The sequence below is a fragment of the Sus scrofa genome, chromosome 17, assembly GCF_054392235.1.
Source record: "Sus scrofa isolate SSC_HxYL_T2T_F1_AM1 chromosome 17, Sscrofa_HxYL_maternal_Yorkshire_Landrace_v2.0, whole genome shotgun sequence".
Classification (NCBI taxonomy): domain Eukaryota; kingdom Metazoa; phylum Chordata; class Mammalia; order Artiodactyla; family Suidae; genus Sus; species Sus scrofa.
The window spans coordinates 46,398,601-46,420,681 of NC_139399.1; the positions used below are offsets into that span (position 1 = coordinate 46,398,601).

General features: G+C 39.1%; 1 protein-coding gene across 10 annotated transcripts in view; it reads right to left on the minus strand.

The window, feature by feature from the left end:
* The window catches only part of UQCC1 (ubiquinol-cytochrome c reductase complex assembly factor 1), a 113,719-nt gene that overhangs the window by 61,361 nt on the left and 30,277 nt on the right, over positions 1–22,081 (minus strand). For 9 of the 10 annotated variants that reach the window (XR_014831839.1, XR_014831841.1, XR_014831840.1 and 6 more), the window contains 3 exon segments: positions 21,012–21,119; positions 14,047–14,119; positions 5,677–5,734 (listed from right to left, as the gene is read on the minus strand). Coding sequence is in view for 4 of the 10 variants with exons in the window: in XM_021077328.2 (XP_020932987.1) it covers positions 5,677–5,734; positions 14,047–14,119; positions 21,012–21,119 (239 nt within the window). In the remaining 6 variants the exon portion in view is untranslated. 10 annotated transcript variants of the gene reach the window in all.

A 22,081-nucleotide genomic window follows, 5' to 3' on the forward strand; every position in this document is an offset into this window, starting at 1 on the left:
CTGCTTTCCTTGACCATCTCCAGGCTGCCCCCTCTTCCCTGTGCTCCCATAAGATCTGTCTGTCTGTTTATCAAACAAAGCACTTATCACCCTGTGTTATGTTCAGAAAGTTTACTTGGTGCCTCCACTCTTTCATATAGTTGGTGGTCAGTGCTATGCAGTTCAAATTCAGGTCAAGAGACTCCCATCCCATGAAGGGGACATGCAGGAAGGAAGCAAAGTGTCGCAGATGGAGCAGTTCACACAGTCAGCTTTGGATTTGGGTCTCGGATCCTCCATTGCTGATAAAGAGGCCTGTGACAAATCCTTTAAAATTACCAAAATCATCTCTCCATTTATAAAACGAGGGAGCTGGACTAGAACTGCAGCTTTTACACTGTGCTCTGAGTTTCCGGGAAGCTACATAAGGGTCTCTTACCAGTGGGCATGTTGGGAGACCTGAAATGAGCAAGGTAGCCCCACCTCTCCAACCCAAATAGCAATCCTTTTATCTATTCATACATTGTGGCTTAGCATAAAATCTCTTTTTTTAAAAGGGCTCTGCTGGTAAAAAGATTGAAAACCATGAGGTCTCTCTGCCTGTAATGCCTTTTAATGCTTTTTTTTTTTTAGCTGCCCCCATGGCATGCAGAAGTTCCCAGGCCAGGGACTGAACCGGTGCCACAGCAGTGACAACGCTGAATCCTTAACCCTCTAGCCCACCAGGGAACTCCCTGCGATGCTTTTCATCCACTCTTTGACTTGTTAACTTCTACTAGCCATTCAGGTGTCAGTTTAAATGTCACCTCTTCAGTGAAACCCTCCCTGAATGACCACCCCCCAACTAAATTATGTATGCCTCTTTTCCCACAGAGCCCTATCACTTACTCTTCTAGCATCTACCCCAATTGTATTTTATCAATGATTTGTTTAATGTCTCTCTCCCATACTCTGAGCCCTATGAGGGAGGGAACAAATGTGCTGCATACAGTAAGTTCAATTAGAAAATCAAAGCTACAATTTTATGGATTTATATTCAAGAATAAGCAGGTTCTTAACTAAGTAATAAATAGTATTAACTAATATTAAACATCATTAGCATTAATCAATAATTATGTAATTAGTTACTTGGTAGTTTTAGTTACCAATGAGGAAGGAACTTAATACTTTGAGTTAGCTAGACTCATACTTAAATTTCCTTTCCACCATGTATTAATTCTGTGGGCAGGCTCTTTGACTTTTCTAAATCTCTGATCCCTCATATGTAAGTGGAAATAAAGCAGTTTTTTGGTTTTTGTTTTTTAGGGCTGCACCTCCATCATATAAAGGTTCTCCCCAGCTAGGGGTCAAATCAGAGCTGCAACTGCCAGCCTACACCACAGACACAGGAAAATGGGATCCAAGCTGCATCTGCAAACTACACCACAGCTCACAGCAATGATAGATCCTTAACCCACTGAGCAAGGCCAGGGATTGAACCTGTGTCCTCATGGATACCAGTCAGATTTGTTTCTGCTGAGCCACTACAGTAACTCCGGAAATAAAGTAGTTATGAGAATGTGTGAGCCAACATATGTAAACAAAGTTGTAAAGGACCTAGTAGTTATTATAATTTATGATATATCTGACTTTAAAATAATTTTTAAAAATATAAACTGCATTTTCCTCTCCACTCTACCTCCATCTTAGGCACATTCTTTTTTTTTTTTTTTTTGGCCTTTTTATTGCCACACCCATAGCATATGAGGTATCCCAGGCTAGTGGTCAAAGCCGAGCTCCAGCTGCCAGCCCACACCATAGCCACAGCAACACGGGATCCAAGCCGTGTCTGCAACCTACACCACAGCTCATGGCAATGCCGGATCCTTAATGTACTGAGCAAGGCCAGGAATCAAATCCACGTCCTCACGGATACTAGTTGGGTTCGTTACTGCTGAGCCACAATGGGAACTCTGTCATAGGCATATTTGAATTTTACTTGTTTCACCCCATTTTCTAAAATTAATTTCTGCATCTATAAAAAACTAGTGTTCCATGACAAATTTTAAAACGGAGGTCCCTACAAATCTATGAATACTTAGAACACCAACATAAATTCCACCTCTATATAGCTTACTAGCCAGGGAACTTAAGTAAGTAAACTCACTTAAGGAAACTTAGTAGAAGCACAGCTTTGGTACTCTCATCTGACCAACAGGCAGTGGCCAGGATCCTTCCAATTGCCACAGGAGCCAAGTCAGATCTGAGGCCATAGATAATTTATTTAATCAACATTTAATCAATGTAAACTAGAGTAAGACATGGGACTGAAGGGAAGAAATATATCATTTTCCAAAAGGATAATAAAAATAATTCTTGCTCTCAATAAATTCACCATCCACAAGAAGACTGATATATATACAGCAAAATATAAAAATGTTGTGTGATGAGTGCTAAAACAGAGGTATCCAAAACATTAAGGGAACACAGAAGAACTAAGTCTGCCTTCAGAGGGAAGGGAAGGTGTCAAAGAAGAAATGAGACCTGAGTAGGATACTGAATGAAAACAGATGCAGATACTGAATGAAAAACAGGAGTCTGTCAGGTAGAGAGGAAGGAGAGGGCTTTCTAGGCAGCTTTTCTGAAATTTCTATTACACTGTTTAATCTTTTCTTGCAGGGAAGGGCATGATGGTGGTAGTGTACTTAGAACAGCACCAGATGAGAGAAGTAAAGGGCGCATATTTGGTGGGATATGAATGCCATACTAGGAAACATACTTTATCCTGAGAATAATGGAGAATATTAAAGAGACAGAGAGAGAGAGAGAGAAAGAGAGAGGGAAGGAGAGAGAGAGAGAAAGTGTGTGTGTGTGTGTGTATTAATCCAATTTGTTTTAAGAAGACTGGCATAGGAAGAGGCAAGCTGGAGGCCAAACACCTCAGCTGCCATAGTGATTACTGATCTTGTTTAGCAAAGACAAAGGACACACAATCACAGCAGCTGTAAGCTCACAAGACTACATAACTGATAAGGGCGTTCTAGGAACTGGAGGGGTCCCAGTCTTAAATCCCAATACACACATACACACAAAAACTTGGGAACTAGAAAAAGCAGACAGGATAAGGGAAACATCAACACCTCCTCCAGGGACTAACAGGATATGAGAAATCCTGTCCCTATTCTAACAGCCAACAGGGAGTCATCACCTTTGGGAACCCAAACAAGCTTTCTGGAAAGTCCACTGCCAGGGTGTGTTAGTTTTTGCAATTTTCTTTCTTTTCTTTCTCTTTTTCTTTCTCTCTTTCTTTTTTTGAGGTGGAGCATTCTTTCTATTTTTAAGACTGCTTTCTAAGCCTTCCCACCTCTCCCTCACACTACCACCCACAGTAGCTATTTCAACCCTACACATTTCTAGCAAGATCACTGAGCCCTGCAACACTGGATTTGCCTATTCCTCAGTTACCCTCCTAGAGTGTCAGGCTAAGAGAATAGGATTAGGAGAACACAGCTTTTCTGCTGACTTGGGGTGGTTCCATTATTCCCCCATCTCCTAGAAGACAGTTTCCCCAATTTTTCTTGGAAGATGACAGCACAACTGGACACTAAACTACCTTTCTGGTGATCCTTTCCACTCCATTCCTCCACAAACCTGCCCTGGACACCTCAGACAACTTGGCTGCCCCAAATTCTCCATGTTCCTGTACAGGTTCTATGTGTTGTTCCTAATATTCCCTCAACCTAAAATGCCCTCTTTTTCTCCATCAGAAATTGTACTCACCCTTCATGGTGCATCTCAAATGTCACCTCTACCAGAGAGCAACTCTACCCAATACTACACTCATCCACTAAATGTGGATTTAGTCACACCTCCTTGTCCTCCCATAGCATCTGCTTGAACCTTGGGCATAGCACTTCTGTTACTGTCATCCACTGCAGGCAACTATACTGTGCTTGTTTTCTACTAGACTGTTTCCTGAAGGGGCACGCCACATCATATCCTTCTCTTCAGTGCTCCCCAGTCCTTAACATAAAGTAGATCCTCAATCAGAGTTTGCTGATTCAAGCTAAAAAGCCACCGATTCATCCCACCAAATCCTGCAGATCATGAAAACCAAGGAGGAAGGACAGAGGGGAGACTGAGCGTCGACTGAAAGCAGACAGCCCCCCTTGTCCCACTTCACTGGTGGTGGTACCCTTCAACCTCAGCAAAGAAGGCTTAGGAGGCACCTTTGGAAATGGTGGCTAACTTGAAAGAACTACAAGGAGTTTCAGGGTTCTCCCAGCTGCCATTAGTCAGGTATTGACCTTGGGATGTGGTCACAAGGATTATATTCTTTATTTTGCCATCCACTCCCTCTAACACTCTGATACCCCTGGCTAGTGGGCAATAAAGAGTCTTTCATACAAGCTCTGAATATTATCTTTGAGCTCCTCTGGGAACAGCCTAGCCTCCTTCAACCCTCCCACCTTTCCAGTGAGTAATTCCACAGCGCCACCTCTGCAATCCTCTCCTCCTAAAAAAGCAGTTTTCCAATCAGTACATCCAGCTTCCTCCTCCCTGAACCTTTTCCTAACCTTCGCCATTCAGACAGACGGAAGCTTGACTAAAAGAAGGTACTTTTCAAAGAACAGGTAGCACTAGTAACGGTGTTGATAGTTGCCTTTCTCTATGATCCCGCAGGCACTGCTTATTCAGATTTATTATAGAATTTAGCCATTCCAATTTATAACCATTAAACACATCTTATCTCCCTCACCAGACTGTGAGCTTCTCGACAGAGTTTACTGACTGCCCAGGACACAGTGTACACTCAATAAACTACCGGCTTGACTAAAAAATAACACAAAATAACTGCCACCGTAGGCCTCTGAGCCAATCTCACTGACTATGTGAGTTCAGAAGAAATACTTCAGAGGTGATCAAAACCAAAAAGTCTTTATATAGTAGTCAGCCCTGTGATGCAAAGCTCAGCTGAAGGCAGTCTCAAACAAGGAGTCTTTTGACAGGGCAACCATTCCCCACGTTCCTCAGATGCTATGGTCAAAGTAGTAAACTTAGTTCTCCAGAATTTACTTTCCCAAGATCTGGCAGTTCAATAAATACATTCCCCAGCCCCCACTTCAACGTCTCTCCTATATCCTTCTGACCTTTAATACTGTGTAACATTAGATGAAAAATTGATTTTTTTTGGCTACTTAATTTCCCCTGAAGAAAAAATATACTGTTTAAGGTGTTAGATATTTTTACATGCAACAAACCTGGCATGAATCTAACCTGTATGCACATTTTAGAGGTACAGACGTAAATGTCAGTGCTATAATTTGTTATAGGTTTCTGATGACCAGCAATGAAAATGACCACGGATGCTCACAATTCAAACCACTTTTACGTAAATGTGAACTTTCCTAAAACAGCCAAGGGAGAGAACTTTCCACCCAAGCTCACAGGGTCTCTTAGAGATACTGATAGCATTGTCCACCGGGTTAGGTGTTCTTTGAGAAAACCCTACAAATATTAGTTTCTTTCTGGGACTATGCTTTGACCTTTAATAAAAATGTGCTACAAGACACCAGTTATTAAAATGAAAGGAACAGTTTTTAATGCCTGAACAACTGCCATTTCATATAATCAGCCCTGCTGAAGGCTATACCTTAACAAGTCAGCAGTGTTTTAAAAAATATATATTTGGTGACTTCACTTAAATTGCTCACTTACCAGACGTGAAGCAGAGTTATAAGAAACCATGAATTGAATGTATCAGGCATCTGACACCCTAGAAAATAACAATAAAGTATAAATATGTGAGGGTTTAGAAGAGGAATACGGACTATATTTGAAATATTGGTAGGAATTTGTTCAACTAAAATACATGGCAGTCACAATGCTCTCTGCTTATACTATCATAGAGAGGGCCAGTGGAACCACAAGGCAAACCCATTGGTTGACAGGGTAATGAATAAAGTCAGACAACCAGCCTTCTAGTTCTAGCCCTGTTATCACTTTGCTGTGTGGCCTTGGGCAAAGCCCTTCTCTTCTCTGAGCCTCCGTTTTCTCACTTTGTACAATGTGGCCTGAATGATCTCTATGATTCAACATCCACGTGATTCAATGTGATTTTTCCCTTCTCGGTCTCAAATTCTTTTGCAAAGACACCAGAAAAGGCAGACACCACCTTGCCTACCCCACTTAAATATAGGCTTTTTTTCACTTGAGCCCTGCTGATCAATCTAAGTTCTTCTAGTTTCCTTTTCCTGTTTCCTTTCTTTAAGGTGACCCAATGTGCTACAAACATGCGTATGCTAAATGATACAACCAAACTAAATGATCAGGAGAAAGAAGCAGAACTCTAGGGAGCTGCAGTTCAATAAGGAAGCAGATCATACCTAACGAAAGACCCTTCACCACCCCCAGAAATGACAAAACCAGGTAAGGCTTCTCCTTGGTCTAAGAGACTGAAATTGGGTCCATGCTTAGACACCCAAACCTCTCAGTTTTCAGATCTCTAAGAAATGCCTCTGGCTAGATGAGGGGTCCCCCACCCCAATGAATAAGCCCTCCTTATTACATGACAGAAGGAAAAGCCAGAGCAAGAGGATAAAGAAAAAAGAGAATCAGTGGGAAACTTGGGCCCTTGGAGTAGAATCTGTCCTTTAGAGCAATGACTCAAGAAAGAAATTAGAAATTTTTGAAGCAAACAATGAAGTATACAATGTATGAAATGATAACAAATAGGGGCCACTAAGAGAGAAAACCCAGGGCAGAACTCCTGTGAGGTATACTGGCAACGCCAACAATAAGACAGAGCTAAAATTCATTGCGGGCCCATTATGTTCCAGACATTATAATAGGTACTTCACATGCATGAGCTCCATGAATCCTCCCAACATGCTTATGAGATGGGTATTGATATTATCCCCATTTGACAGGTGAGAAACTGACTTGGAGAGGTCATGACAACTGCCCAAGGTCACACAGCTATGAAATAAGATATCTGGGATCAAATTCAGATCGGCTTGATTCCATACACTGTGATGGAATCTCAAACTGCCTCTCTAATACTAGTATCAGAAACTAATATTTGCTAAGGCCCATACTTCTCATCAGGTCCACTGTTAGTCATGTCAATCCATTATCTCAATTAATCCTTACTTTAACCCTGAAGGAAAACATTACAATCCTCATTTTAGAGATAAGGCTCAAAAAGGCTAAGTAGCTTGTGGGCAGCCACAATATTAAAAAGCCAGTGGCCGGACTGGGGTTTAAGTCCAAGTCTGTCACAAAGTGACACCAAAATATTCTAGTGAGCTTATTGGGAGGTACCCAGCAGCTGTCAAGTGGACTTCCTCTTGGATCCCAGCAGGAGGGAGGTGAAGGCTGGCCTGGCCAGCCATTCAGCTATTAAGACACATGCCATCTGAGAATGGGCCAACCACCCTCCACCTAGAACAAGAATAGCCATGAGAAACTCTCAAGCCCGGATCTGAAGTTGGGTCTTTTTTGGATGCTAGAACAAAACATTAAAAAGAAAAGTTTTCTTGGAAGTCTGTCTTTCAATCTGGAAAATGAAATTTGGCTGCTTCTAAAGGACAATCTGTTCAATTGCTACCTCTACATCAAAGCTTCTCAGCAGCCTCCAGGAGCCTTTCCAATTTTCTCAAAGAGGGAATCAGTTCTTGGGCTGGAAAGCACAGACAGACAGGCCAGCAACTGGACTTGGGTCATAATTTTCCCTCTGGGGGTCAGCTCAGGGCTGAGGATGGGAAGAGAGATGGCATATGACTGACTCCCTATACCCACCAGGGTCAGAACAGAAACCCATGAGGTAAAGCCCTAAAAAACAAAACCACTGAATGTCTGACTGCAAGCAACTCAACAACACAGCCAATTCTTTAGCTTAATGTAATGTATTTAAACACTTCAAAGTTAAAAACTGCTATAAGGGTCTTGCCATGATCACACTCATGCTCCAATACACACTCAGTGCATTATTTTCTGAAGCTAGGCATTTTTTTCCTCAACACTAAATTGGATAAAATTAAATAATTCATTACTGTTATGGGGCAGCAGTATTAACATAGTTATTTATTTAATATAGACTCTGGGGTCAGACATCCTGACTCAAATCTTAACTCTACCTTCTACTTAATATGTAACTCTGGGTAAAGTTACTTTCTCTCTCAGTGCCTCAGTTTTCCTCTCTTTATAAACGGGAGAATAAGAGAATTTACCTCACAAGGTTTTGTGAAGATTAAATGAGATAAGGACTATAGAATGTTTAGCAAAGTAGTTGGTATTTAATAGGTACTTAATCAATATTCACTATTGTTGTTTTTTGGTGAATTATTTAAACACTAGGGTTTAAATTATTTGTGAAAAAACTCACCATTTAAAACTGTATCAATAAAATGACGAACCTCAATCTCTTTTTTCGTTCAAGTTTTAAAAAATACCTTTATCATAAATTTTCACAAAGATGACACATTCGATAGCTAAGTATTAGTAGCTAAAAAAGAGAAATGCAGAATCTCAATCTTAAAATTTATCTATTAAGGAGCCTCCTCTCCAAGGTATGATCTCTTAAGGGCTAAAAACAAAGCAGTTTACAGACAACAGTGTGGAATGAAATATAATTTATAGATTGGTTAGCCACCTCTGCCCAAAGGCTCTTATAACAGGACTAATCTCCAAAGGACGAGTTGGCAAACACTGCGTGCTCACAGAGGGTACACTCATTTATGCCATAAAGACATCATCAGGACATGTTGGAAACAGCAGTGGGCTGCTAAGATATCTCATTAGTCAGAATCCCCAATATCTAGATCTCTGGATCAAGAGCTCTGAATGCTTTGGCTCTGAGATGACAGAGAATCTATAACTTTGGAATTTTATGAGGGCTTGTCCAAGAGGCTGATAGGCATATTATTTACTGAGTAAAGAACTCAATCTTCATGAAATACCATTGGCCTCACTTTTGTTGGAATAGTAAGAATGACATTGACCAGCCACCTGAGGCTCTCTATCCTTTTAAAAAGTTACTGAATTCTCAGGACTATAAATGCTAAACTCTAAAATACCTAAAATCCAAGGGAGCAACAGCTATTTTAAAGACGTAATCTTGGGAGTTCCTGCTGTGGTGCAACGGGACTGGTGGTATCTTGGGACACAGGTTCGATCCCCAGCCCTGAGCAGTGGGTTAAGGATATGGAGTTGCCACAGTTGTGGCTTAGGTTGCAATTATGGCTCAGATCTGATCCCTGGCCTGGGAGCTCCATATGCCACGGGGCAGCCAAAAAGAAAAAGAAAAAAAAAAGATGTTAATTTTATTTCGCTCCTAGGTTTTTGCAACAATAACAAGAAAAAAAGATGTAATCTTGGGAAGCAATATAAATACATTCCCCAAACCTGTCTTGGCCTTTAGAATCCAAGATGCAAGTCAGGCTCATTATTTTATAGATAATCTTTATCTGCCTCTAAATGGTACTTTGCAGCTTTGCTCCCTCTTTTATTCACTAGCCACAGTTTGGAACCACTCTGGTTTGATGCTGACATTTAACCTCGCCACAAAGACAAAGATGGACCACAATGGAGCATAATACAAATGAACATGTTATAGTCTAAAAAGCAAATCTCAAAGTGAGTCTTAGAAAACCTGAAGTAAGGGAGTTCCCACCGTGGCTAAGCAGAAACGAATCCAACTAGCATCCATGAGGACTCGGTTCGATCTCTGGCCTCGCTTAGTGGGTCGGGGATCTGGCATTGCAGCAAGCTGCAGTATAGGCAGCAGAGGCAGCTGGGATTCCGAGTTGCTATGGTTGTGGTACAGGCCAGTAGCTATAGCTCCAATTCGACACCTAACCTGGGAACTTCCATATGCTGTGGGTTCGGCCCTAAAAAGCGAAAAAAAAAAAGGAAGAAAACCTCGGAGTTCCTTTTGTGGCTCAGTGGTTAATGAATCCAACTAGGAACCATGAGGTTGCGGGTTTGATCCCTGGCCTTGCTCAGTGGGTTAAGGATCCAGCGTTGCCGTGAGCTGTGGTGTAGGTCGCAGACGTGGCCCGGATCCCACATTGCTGTGGCTTTGGCATAGGCCGATGGCTACGGCTCCGACTCGACCCCTAGCCTGGGAACTTCCATATGCCGCGGAAGCAGCCCCAGAAAAGACGAAGACAAAAAAAAAAGAAAACCTCAAGTAAGACTGCTGTCACTAAAAATGTTCTACCTCCCCCAGGTAACTACATCAAAGGGCAAAGATAGGACAAAGCTCACTGAGTTGTACACACTTTTTATATATAAACATCAGGTAGCAATACTAATAGAACATCTCATAGAGAGAGAGTTCATTTAAAATTATAAAATACAAGGAGTTTCCATTGTGGCTTAGCAGTAACAAACCCAACTAGTATTCATGAGGATATGGGTTTGATCCCTGACCTTGCTCAGTGGATTAAGAATCTGGCATTGCCATGAGCTGTGGTGTAGGTAGCAGATGCAGCTCAGATCCCACACTGCTGTGGCTGTGGTGTAGGCCGGCAGCTGCAGCTCAGATTTGACACCTCGCCTACAAACTTCCTATGCTGTGGGGGTGGCCCTAAAAAGAACAAAATAAAAAAACTTAAAAAAAAATTTTTTTTAAATAAATTTTTTTTTTTTTTTTTGGTCTTTTTGCCTTTTCTCGGGCTGCTCCTGAGGCATATGGAGGTTCCCAGGCTGGGGGTCTAATCGGAGCTGTGGCTGCTGGGCTACAGCAGAGCCATGCGTCTGCGACCTACACCAGTTCATGGCAATGCCGGATTCTTAACCCACTGAGCAAGGCCAGGGATTGAACCCGAAACCTCATGGTTCCTAGTTGGATTCATTAACCACTGAGCCACAACGGGAACTCCTAAAAAATAAAATTATAAATAAAAAAATATTAAGATGAGTTACGATTTCTGTTTGCAGTTACATTCATTCACAGGAAGTACATCAGAGTAGAAAAATTCCTGGACTTTAAGCCAGATGACACTGGATCAATGCTTGACTAAGGAACTTTGAGCAAGTTACTTTTAGCCTCATTAAGTTTGAATTGTTTCCGAAAACAAAACAAAAATGAAAATAAGAATATATACCCTTCCTATATCACATATTTTTTAACTCCTAAATGAGACAAATGTTAAAATATACCATGTAAATGTGAATTATTAAAACAAATTTTAATAAACTTTTATTTTTATAAAGTTTACAACAGATTATAAATTGAAAAATGATATATTAACATAAATATGTAATAATTGTCTAATTATTCAATACTATAATATTAACTCAAGAATCTTTAATAAGAGGATTGGTTAAACAAAGATAGCTAGTAAACATCCTTTCAAAATAATTACAATAAAAAAACAGAAAATAATTATAATAAATTTATGAGTTATTTAATATTAAATAGATGTCTAGGATGAGGTTTTAAAAAGATATGATGAAAAATACCTAAGCACATGGATTCAAGAAACCATTTTAAAAAATTCAGCTACTGGAGTTCCCGTGGTGGCGCAGGGGAAACGAATATGACTAGGAACCATGAGGTTGCGGTTTTGATCCCTGGCCTCCCTCAGTGGGTTACGGATCTGGCGCTGCCATGAACTGTGGTGTAGGTCGCAGATGTGGCTCAGATCTGGTGTTGCTGTGGCTGTGGCGTAGGCTGGAGGCTATAGCTTCAATTAGACCCCTAGCCTGGGAACCTCCATATGCTGTAGGTGTGGCCCTAAAAAGGACAAAAGACAAAAAAAAAAAAAAAATTCAGCTACTAATATTAATAGTTTCTTCATCAGGTACAGAGAGAACACTTTCTCCTTTTAGGGTGATTTCTCCTAAAATAAGAAATTGTTAGAGATTAAAAAGAAGCAGATGGGAGTTCCTATTGTGGCTCAGCACTAAAGAACCCAACTAGTATCCACAAAGATGTGGGTTTGATCCCTGGCCTCACTCAATGGGCTAAGGATCCAGCGCTGCTGTGAACCGTGGTGCAGGTTGCAGACGAGGCTCGGATCCTGCCATTGCTGTGGCTGTGGTGTAGGCTGGCAGTTGTAGCTCTGATTCAACCCTTAGCCTAGGAACTTTCACATGCTGCACATGCGGCCCTAAAAAGGAGAAAAAGAAAAAAAAAAAAAAAAAAAAGAAACGTTTTCTTTCCGCACGATAAATAAAAAATGGAAGATAGATACTAAATTAGGATTATAACTCAGCATAGTATTTTCAATTTAAAATACTGATCTGCTGAAATAGTAAAATCAACAAAACAACTTGTATTTGTTTTTTTTTAATAATTTTATTGGAGTGTAGTTGACTTTGAGCATTTGGTTTTAAAAAACAAAATAATTATTAAATAATCAAAACTGTATCTCATTCTTCATTGTTGTTAACATAAAATATATAATTATTTGCTATCCATGAAAAATGTCATGTATATATAGTTAAGTGTTTGTTGTTTTGAGAATAATGACTATTAACACAGATGAGCACAGCACACATTTCCTTTCAAAATCTGTGGAACTAGAAACAACTTAAGCTTTCCCAATGACTTTATAAGTATCTGTTTTAACTGACTCTGTTTATAACTACAACAGTTTATGCCATTAAAATGAATATTGTATCAATACAGACAACTGCTAGTGATGATCTAAACTAGTAAAACACTTTCAGAAAGCAATTTATCAATGAGATATAAATAATAAAATTATATGTGACTTCTGGTGCAACAGACCTTTAACAGAAAGAATAAAAATCATGAGGTATATTCCAAGATTAACTGAAATAATTTCTTCTTTTTTTTTCTTTTTAGGGCCATGGCATATGGAAGTTCCAAGGCTAGGAGGCAAATCAGAGATATAGCTGCCGGCCATAGCCACAGTAACTCGGGATCCAAGCCACATCTGCAACCTATACCACAGCTCACAGCAATGCTGGATCCTTAACCCACTGAGCAAGGCCAGGGATTGAACCAGAGTCCTCATGGATACTAGCCAAGTTCATTACTGCTGAGCCATGATGGGAACTCCAGAAACAGTTATAAACTAGAAATAAAAGAGGAATGATTGGCCAGAAGCTCATGTAAAAATTCCACAGCTGTGGCTGTGGTGTAGGCTGGCATTTGCAGCGCCAATGAGACCCCTAGCCTGGGAACCTCCATATGCTGAGGGTGTGGTCCTAAAAAGCAAAAAAAAAAAAAAAAAAAAAAAAATTATAGGTAAGGAATTCCCACTGTGGCTCAGCAGGTTACAAATCCAACTAGTATCCATGAGGACACGGGTTCAATCCATGACCTCGTTCAGTGGGCTCAGGATCTGGCGTTGCCTTCAGCTGTGGTGTAGGTCATAGATGAGGCTCAGATCCCAAGTTTCTGTGGCTCTGGCATAGCCCGGCACCTGCAGCTCCAATTTCACCCCTAGCCTGGGAACTTACATATGCTGCAGGTGCTGCAGAAGTAAAACAGCATATGTTTACTATATGAGTACACTTATGTAAAAAGATGAATGCATGATGAGGGGGATGATAATGCCAAAGCACTGAACAATTTTTACGTTTTTTTTTTTTTTCCAAACTTGTCAAAATGTCTTATTTGAAGGGTCATTTTGGCTTTTGTTTATTCGAAGAGAAAAATAAGCAGCTTTTCTTATATATTCTGTACAGGAAAAACTGTCTTAGCAGTACTTTAAAAAAAAACTATCCTACCAAGACACACAAAAATGAAAAGTAGAAATTCATGTTTCTTTTCAAAACTATCAAAAACAGGAGTCCCCGTCGTGGCTCAGTGGTTAAGGAATCCGACTAGGAACCATGAGGTTTCAGGTTCGATCCCTGGCCTCGCTCAATGGGTTAAGGATCTGACGTTGCCATGAGCTGTGGTGTAGGCCACAGATGTGGCTTGGATCTGGCGTTGCTGTGGCTCTGGTGTAGGCCGGCGGCTACAGCTCCGATTAGACCCCTAGCCTGGGAACCTCCATGTGCCATAGGTGCAGCCCTAGAAAAGACAAAAAGACAAAAAAAAAAAAAAAAACAAAGAAAGAAAGAAAAAAAAAAAAAAGAAAAATATCAAAAACAGTAACTTACTTAGAAAGAATTCCTCAAAGTCAGTTTTCTCCACACAGCTAGTGTACATGCGCAGGGCCGCAATCTTAATCTTCTAGACAAAGAGAATAAAACCAAACTCAAGACATGACCAAGTGAATATTCTAGTGCATTAAATGCAGGTCACGAACTCATATTTTTTCAAATAGAAGGAGGGGTCCAAGCCCATCTCTAGGCAAATTTAATAGCTAAACCAACACAGATATTTCTTCCTTTTCTTTTTCTCTTTTTTTTTTACATTTATTTTTTAAATTTTTTGGGCCATGCCCACAGCATGTGGAAGTTCCCAGGCCAGGGATCAAAGCCAAGTCACAGCAGTGACAATGCTGAATCCTTAACCACTAAGCCATCAAGGAACACCAATATTTCTTTATTTTCTTAAAGCTAGCCATTCACGGACTTAATATTACCATCAAAACATCAACAATATTTAGATGAAATCTCTCCTTTAATTCAACCCACTGTACCACATTTGAGCCTCAAACCACCACTCAGAATGATCCACATTAATTCTTTTTTTTGGCCATACTCAAAAAAAAACTGTTTTAGCAGTACTTTAAAAAAAAACTATCCTACCAAGACACACAAAAATGAAAAGTAGAAATTCATGTTTCTTTTCAAAACTATCAAAAACAGGAGTCCCCGTCGTGGCTCAGTGGTTAAGGAATCCGACTAGGAACCATGAGGTTTCAGGTTCGATCCCTGGCCTGCAGAGGTTCCCAGGCCAGGGATCAAACCTGCATGCAGAGGTTCCCAGGCCAGGGATCAAACCTGCAGCACAGCAGTGACCTGAGCCACAGCAGTTACAACACCGGATCCCCACCCACTAAGCCACTGGGAAACTCCACATGTTAATTCTTTATAATCTGAAACCCTTTATATTAAAAAATTACTTATTCTCCTGACCAAAATCAAACGAACAAAATAAACCCCTCAATCCTTCCATCTTTCCTCAAAAGCACTAATATCTGTTCTGTAAATCTTCGTGTGTGTGTGTGTGTGTGTGTGAAGGGAGGGGGCCATTTTTCCCTATATTTTCCCTTTGATTAATAGAATACTACATTTATAAATAATAGTTTCTAATGAATGTAAAATATAGTAAAAGGATCAACCTTTTGCTAGTCACTGAAACACTAAGTATTCTCTTAGAATCTTGATCTAAGTGGTGGTTTTAATTTATTCACTGAGCCGTATACTTAAGATTTGTATATTTTAGGAGTTCCCGTTGTGGCGCAGTGGTTAACGAATCTGACTAGGAACCATGAGGTTGCGGGTTCAATCCCTGGCCTTGCTCAGTGGGTTAAGGATCCAGCGTTGCTGTGAGCTGTGGTGTAGGTTGCAGACGCTCCTTTGGATCTGGTGTTGCTGTGGCTGTGGCATAGGCTGGAGGCTACAGCTCCAATTAGACCCCTAGCCTGGGAACTTCCATATGCCACGGGAGCAGCCCTAGAAAAGGCAAAAAGACAAACAAACAAACAAAAAAAAAAGATTTGTATATTTTATTTTATGAACATTATGCCTTCATAAAATTAAATCTAAAAATGAAAAATAAATTCTTATGAGTTGAACTGTAGATATGAAGACCAACTCAGTCCTAAAGGAACAAGAATTTCTAGACTTTCAAAATATTTCCTTAAGGATACAATTAAACTAGTCCATCACAAAAGGCTTATAGAAGCTTTTTACTTAAAATGACAGAGAAAAGTACTCAAAGAGAATAACACAACAACTGAAGAAAAACCAATCTAGAATTTTAGTAGAGCTGTTATTAAAGTTCAAAATCACCAAGAATATACTATATCCAATACTATATAATATTCATATTTCAGTTTCTGATGGCAGAAATACCTGTAATACGTCATATGGGGGGGGCAAACAGAACATATAACAAATGGAAACCATATATACTTATATGTGCAGTAATCAGCATTAGAAGCCCATATTTTTTTAATAATCATTTTCACTTTTTCCATTATAGCTGGTTTAGTGTTTTGCCAATTTTCTAGTGCACAGCAAGGTGACCCAGTCACACATACATGTATAAGTTTTTTTCATCACATTATCATGCTCCATCATAAGTGACTAGATATGGTTCCCAGTGCTATACAGCAGGATCTCATTACTAAAAGCCCATATGCGAACAAAAGCCATGGCAAGACACTAAAAAAGAAGAGCAAATTAAACCTACAAGCAGAGTTCCTGTTGTGGCGCAGCAGAAACGAATCCGACTAGGAACCATGAGGTTGCAGGTTCGATCCCTGGCCTTGCTCAGTGGGTTAAGGACCCAGCATTGCTGTGAGCTGTGGTGTGGGTCACAGACACAGCTAGCATCTGGCATTGCTGTGGCTGTGGCTCTGGTGCAGGCCAGTGGCTATAGCTCCAATTAGACCCCTAGCCCAGGAACCTCCAAATGCCGTGGGTGCAGCCTTAAAAAGACAAAAAAAAAAAAAAAAAAAAAAACTAAAAGCAAGCAGAAAGGATGATATATAAAGATAAGAGCAGATATCAATGAAATTGAAAAGAGAAAAATAACAGAAAAGCAAAGAAGCCAAAGCTGGTTCTTTGAAAATATCAATAAAATTGATGAAACTTTAGTAGAACTTATCCAGGAATAAAAAGAAAAAACGGAGAAGATAAAAATTACCACTATCAGGAATCAGAGAGGAAAAGGAACTTCACTACACAGCCTGAGGATATTAACAGGATAATAAGGGAATACTGTGAAAAACTTTAGGCCAATAAATTTGATTACTTAGATGAAACGGACAAATTCATTTAAGGATACTAATTACCACAGCTCACTGGAATAAATAAAGAACATGAATAATCCTATCTCTATTTTTAAAATTGGATTTGTGGTTAAAAACCTTCCCCAAAAGAAATCTCCAGGCTTAATGGCTTTACTAGTGAATTCTATCAAATATCTAACAATACCAAATCTACATAAACTCTTCCAGAAAAATAGAGGAAAGATACTTCCCAGTTCATTCTATGAGCCGACATTACCCTGATATCAAAACCAAAGTCATCAGAAGAAAGCAAAAACTGCAGAACCATAGCCTTCAATGAGCACAGATGCAAAATTCCTTAACTAAATACAACAAATTGAATCCAATGCCAATATTTTAAAAGGAAAAAATATCAGGATCAACTGGGATTTATCCCAGGAATGCAAACTTGATTCAATATTCACAAATCAACCAGTGTAATTCACCATATCAGCAGTCTAAAAAAGAAGCATGTTTAACTTTTTAATACCTGCAGTTCTGGGAAGCACTGGTTTGTACCATCATCAAACAAATGATGTCATTACCCTAATGCTTTGGCCTTGATAGGCCTATTCCTATCCTTGAAACGGAGAGCTGAGGACCTCTGTAAGGTCTTCATTTCAGTCAACAATTTATTAAGCACCTAATTCAGTGCCCAACACTGATCTGGACACTAGAAATACAGTAGTAAACAAAGCACTTAAAAACTACTTTCATAGATCTTAAGGCCTAGTACCACTATAGATACCTTTATAATTTTTAAGTAAAATTCCTAATGGCCTATGAGTTCATTTGCTGTTGTTGTTAACTCGTAATTTCCTTTAGGTCCTTATATATAGTATTCTAGGTTCATAATTAATCACTCTGCCTAAGGAAAGGCAAACTTGCCTCTAAAGCCCAAATCTTTCCTTGAGAAAGAGGTTTTCCCCCACAACACGTTCATGAAGTATTCATTACAAATAATGAAGACCTCATCAGACTGGCCAGTGTATTTATACAGTGCTCATACTGTGGCAATCAGGAGTATTTTATAGTTCCTCACTTTTCCTGCAGCAAAGCCAAACCTTTATACTTGGGTGAGCCATTTTCCTGGACAAATCTCTAAAGCAAGTCCCTTAAGACCATCACACAAGGACTGGAAATAACAACTCGGGGAAAGAACCTCTTCATGCATTAATATAATTTAAGGAGGTAGATGGACTAAATTTCTACCCAGACAATACAAACCGTTCTGGTCCTCAGATGACTTCATGTTTATTTCATTCTAACTTTGGAAGACTTCATGGGTCTACCTGACTAAAACACAAGCACCTAAGACAGCTTTAGGAAATGAAAATAAGCTCTCCCACTAACTGATGCATTTTGTACCATCTTACAAGATGAAAAATGAATCTAGTAAAAGGCTTGCACTAACAGCTGTGTGAGAACTGGAAGGGGCTTGAAGTCATTTGAACTTTCTATTCTGTACCAGAATTCCTTCTACAGCACTCTTGATTCACAGTCAGCTACATGGGCCCCTGTTCAAACAAGGCCAATGGCCTTGTGAGGCTACCTACTCCATTGGAGGACAACTCTTCTTAGATTTTTGTTATAGTGAACATAAACCTGCTTCATGTAACATTCATTAAATATCATCTACACACTGGAAGGCCTCAGATTAAGTCTCTCCATTTTTTTTTTTTTAACATTTGTCCCTCAAATATCTGAGAACCAGCATGTCTTCTCTTTCCCAGCCAAACCATCCCTATTTCCTTCAACCACTCTTCATTCACCACAGTTTCTGAAGCCTTTACAAGCCTCGCATTTTCTGAATGCGTTCCAGTTTGTCAGTGTCCTTCAGACCAGGAGTGACTTTTTGGCTTGACGCTTATCTGGAAACTGCCTATTCAATGACATGTGGCTGAATCTGCTAAATGTTATCTGTATTTTACCTGATATTGCTCCATAAAGATAAGTGAAAAAAGAATGGTTATTTCAGGACAGTCAAATAGCTAAGGAAAAGCTGTATCTAAATTCCTAATTATGGATCTAGAAGAAAAATGGAACTACACATGAGAACATTACATAAAAAGATGGAGGAAAGATGCTGCTAAGGTGGAGAGACAGCATTACTCCCTAATGAAAGACATGTGAAAACACAAAATTCAAAGATTTCTGCTAGTGCAATCCAATACAACTGTCTGCCATAGATTTCTGAGTCAAGATTTGCTGAAAAGGACCCACGATCTTTCAAAATGGAAAGTTACACCTACATTTTCCCACCCAAATTACACTAGAATGTCATACTTTGATGTTTTGATGTCACAAATTTAAAAATGAAGGTTACAGAAAGTAGACACCGCCACATCACAAAATATTTTTTAAATGCAAATATTAGGGACTTAGTTGAGATCACAAGGGAACCAAGAAAAATCAGAGACTAACTTAAACTAAAGTGAAGAAATTTTCCTGATGATTTAGTAATCCTTCAAATGGTAGCCAACTTTCCCTCTGGAATCATAAAAATACAGACGAGACAAAGCATATGGAAGCAACCAAGTGGAACTCAACCATCAAGAAATGAATAAAACAGAAATATTTTTCTTTTCTTTCTTTCTGCTCTCATTTCCCTTTCCTTTTAATTAATTTCTAACTTTCAAACAAAACACCTACTTTAAGTTTTAAATCCAAATACCACAAACCCATTTTTTAATAGAGGAAAAGATTCCAATGAATAAATTACAAATATACCAGGGGTTATGATTTGTCAAAGAATCATGATGTAAAAAAAAGATAACTTTAATGAACATAACCAATATTTCATTAATGATTAAGGAGGCACTTCATAGCTATAGAGCCTTAAGAACATCACTTCAACCTATTATGTGTGTTATCTTCTATAATTTCAAAGCCCCTTATAAACAAAATACTTGTGGAAATACTGTTCAATTTATGTAAAAGGGAAATTATAAAGAGAAGCCTATATTTGCTACAATGAGAATTGTTGGGAAGAGAGCCAGACAATATAAGAAGAAACTAAAAGTGAAGTCCATAATAAAACTGAAATTCTAATTTGAATCCAACTTGTTAAAATGGTGTAACTGGAATAATTTAGTCATTTTGGGCAAAGCTATGATGTTTTCTAGAAAAGTCTTCCCTACTGCTTTGTGTTGGTTTGCTTTAAAATATAACGTATGACATAGGTTTATTCAACATTCTAGCAACCTTGAAAAGTATTAAAAAAGTACTTTTGCAATAATTGTAGGTAATAGCAGTACTAGGAGATAAGAACTCAATGACTGGTTTTTATTACTTTAATTGGTTAGAGGCATTGTTATAAATAAGTTCGGGGCAGTAGTACCTGATGCAGGGAGGACATTTGTTCATTTACAGCAAGTACTATATAACAGATAACATGCCAGGCCAAGACTTGATTAGGAATGGCACAGAAAATAGCCCACCATAAAATGAATTATAACAAATCACAGAATTTATTAATTAATTTTAATTTTAAAAGTGCTTATTAGTAAAAATTTTAAAGAAAGTCAATATAATGACCTAGGGGAAATCACTTACAAAGCATAGAGCATAATGTTTCCTTAAGAATATCAGGATATTTGGCCCATCTAACCACTTAGAACTCATCTATATGGCATATCATGTAGCAAGGGCCTGGAAAGACCAGACTTTTTTTTTTTTTTTTTTTTTGCTTTTTAGGGCCACACGTGAGGCATATGGAAGCTCCCAGGCTCGGGCTCAAATTGGAGCTGCAGCTGCTGGTCTACACCACAGCCATAGCAACCTGGGATCCAAGCCATGTCTAGGACGTACACCATAGCTCACAGCAATGCCAGATCCTTAACCCACAGAGCAAGGCCAGAGATAGAAACCACACCCTGTGGATACTAGTCAGGTTTGTTACCGCTGAGTCACAACAGGAATTTACTGGATTACCTACTATGAGATACTCCTAAGGAATCCGATTAAGGGAGCAGAAGGAGTATTTCAGCCCCACACACTACACAGATCTGACTTGGAACAGGGAGGTGGGGAGGGGGGCCAAGGGGACAACAACATATTTTGACACTCTCAAAATAACATATGAATTTCACAAAAAGCAAGGCAGAAACTTTAGAACATATTCTATGAGGAGTAGAAAGCATAGCTCAAAAAAAGTGAGAAAAACTTAAAAGCCTTTACCCATTTACTGTATTTCAAAGGTCCAGTGAATCCCATGGCTTCTATTATCTTTGTAAAGGCACCAACTTTCTCCTCAACAGGCTGTGAGGAGTCCTTGGTAGTAGAAAGCTTTTTAACCAAAAAGAAGAGAAACAAAATTAGTTGCAATTTTTTTTAAAGAATGCTTTTACTTCTCATTAGGTCTAAGGACATTTTTTATTGCTTAGATTTTTTTTTTCACCTAGAACTTTTAATTCTTATTTTTTTTTTCCAGTAAGTACCTTATCACTCAGTATAAACACATCTGGAACCTTAACAGATGTCCTCCAAATTTCAGAGCAGACATACCCACCTCACTGATCACATGCCCATGAACCCATGTCTAAGAAATGATAGATCTGGGGTATCAGAACAAAAGTTCTATGGAAAAGAGTACTTTAAAAAGTAAATTTTGGAGTTCCCTTCGTGGCTCAATGGTTAACAAACCCGACTAGGATCCATAAGGACAAGGATTTGATCCCTGACCTCACTCAGTGGGTTAAGGATCCAGGGTTGCCATGAGCTGTGGTATAAGTCACAGAGGTGGCTCAGATCCTGCATTGTTATGGCTGTGGTGTAGGTTGGCAGCTGTAGCACCTATTTGACTCCTAGCTTGGGAATTTCCATATGCCTCGAATGCGGCCCTAAAAAGCAAAAAAAAAAAAAAAAAAAAAAAAATTAATTGTGACCCCAAACTCCCAAAGAACAATTCATAGAAGAGAAATACTCTATTGTTTATTAACATCACAGAAACAAAAAAATACTGCCTGAAAGCAGTCAAAATCCTATAAAAATTGGAAATCCTATAAAACTGGATTGTGATGATCATCGTACAACTATAAATGTAATAAACTGAGTAATAAAAAAAAATAATAATAAAAGTAATTCAAAGCCATAATCAACCAAAGCAGCACTGAATATTATTTATTTATTTATGTAAAATTTTACTGGAGTATAGTTGACTAGAAGCTTTGGCTCTTCTATTTTTAAGGCATCTATTATTTATTTATTTATTTATTTATATTTGGCCATACCTGTGGCATTTGGAAGTT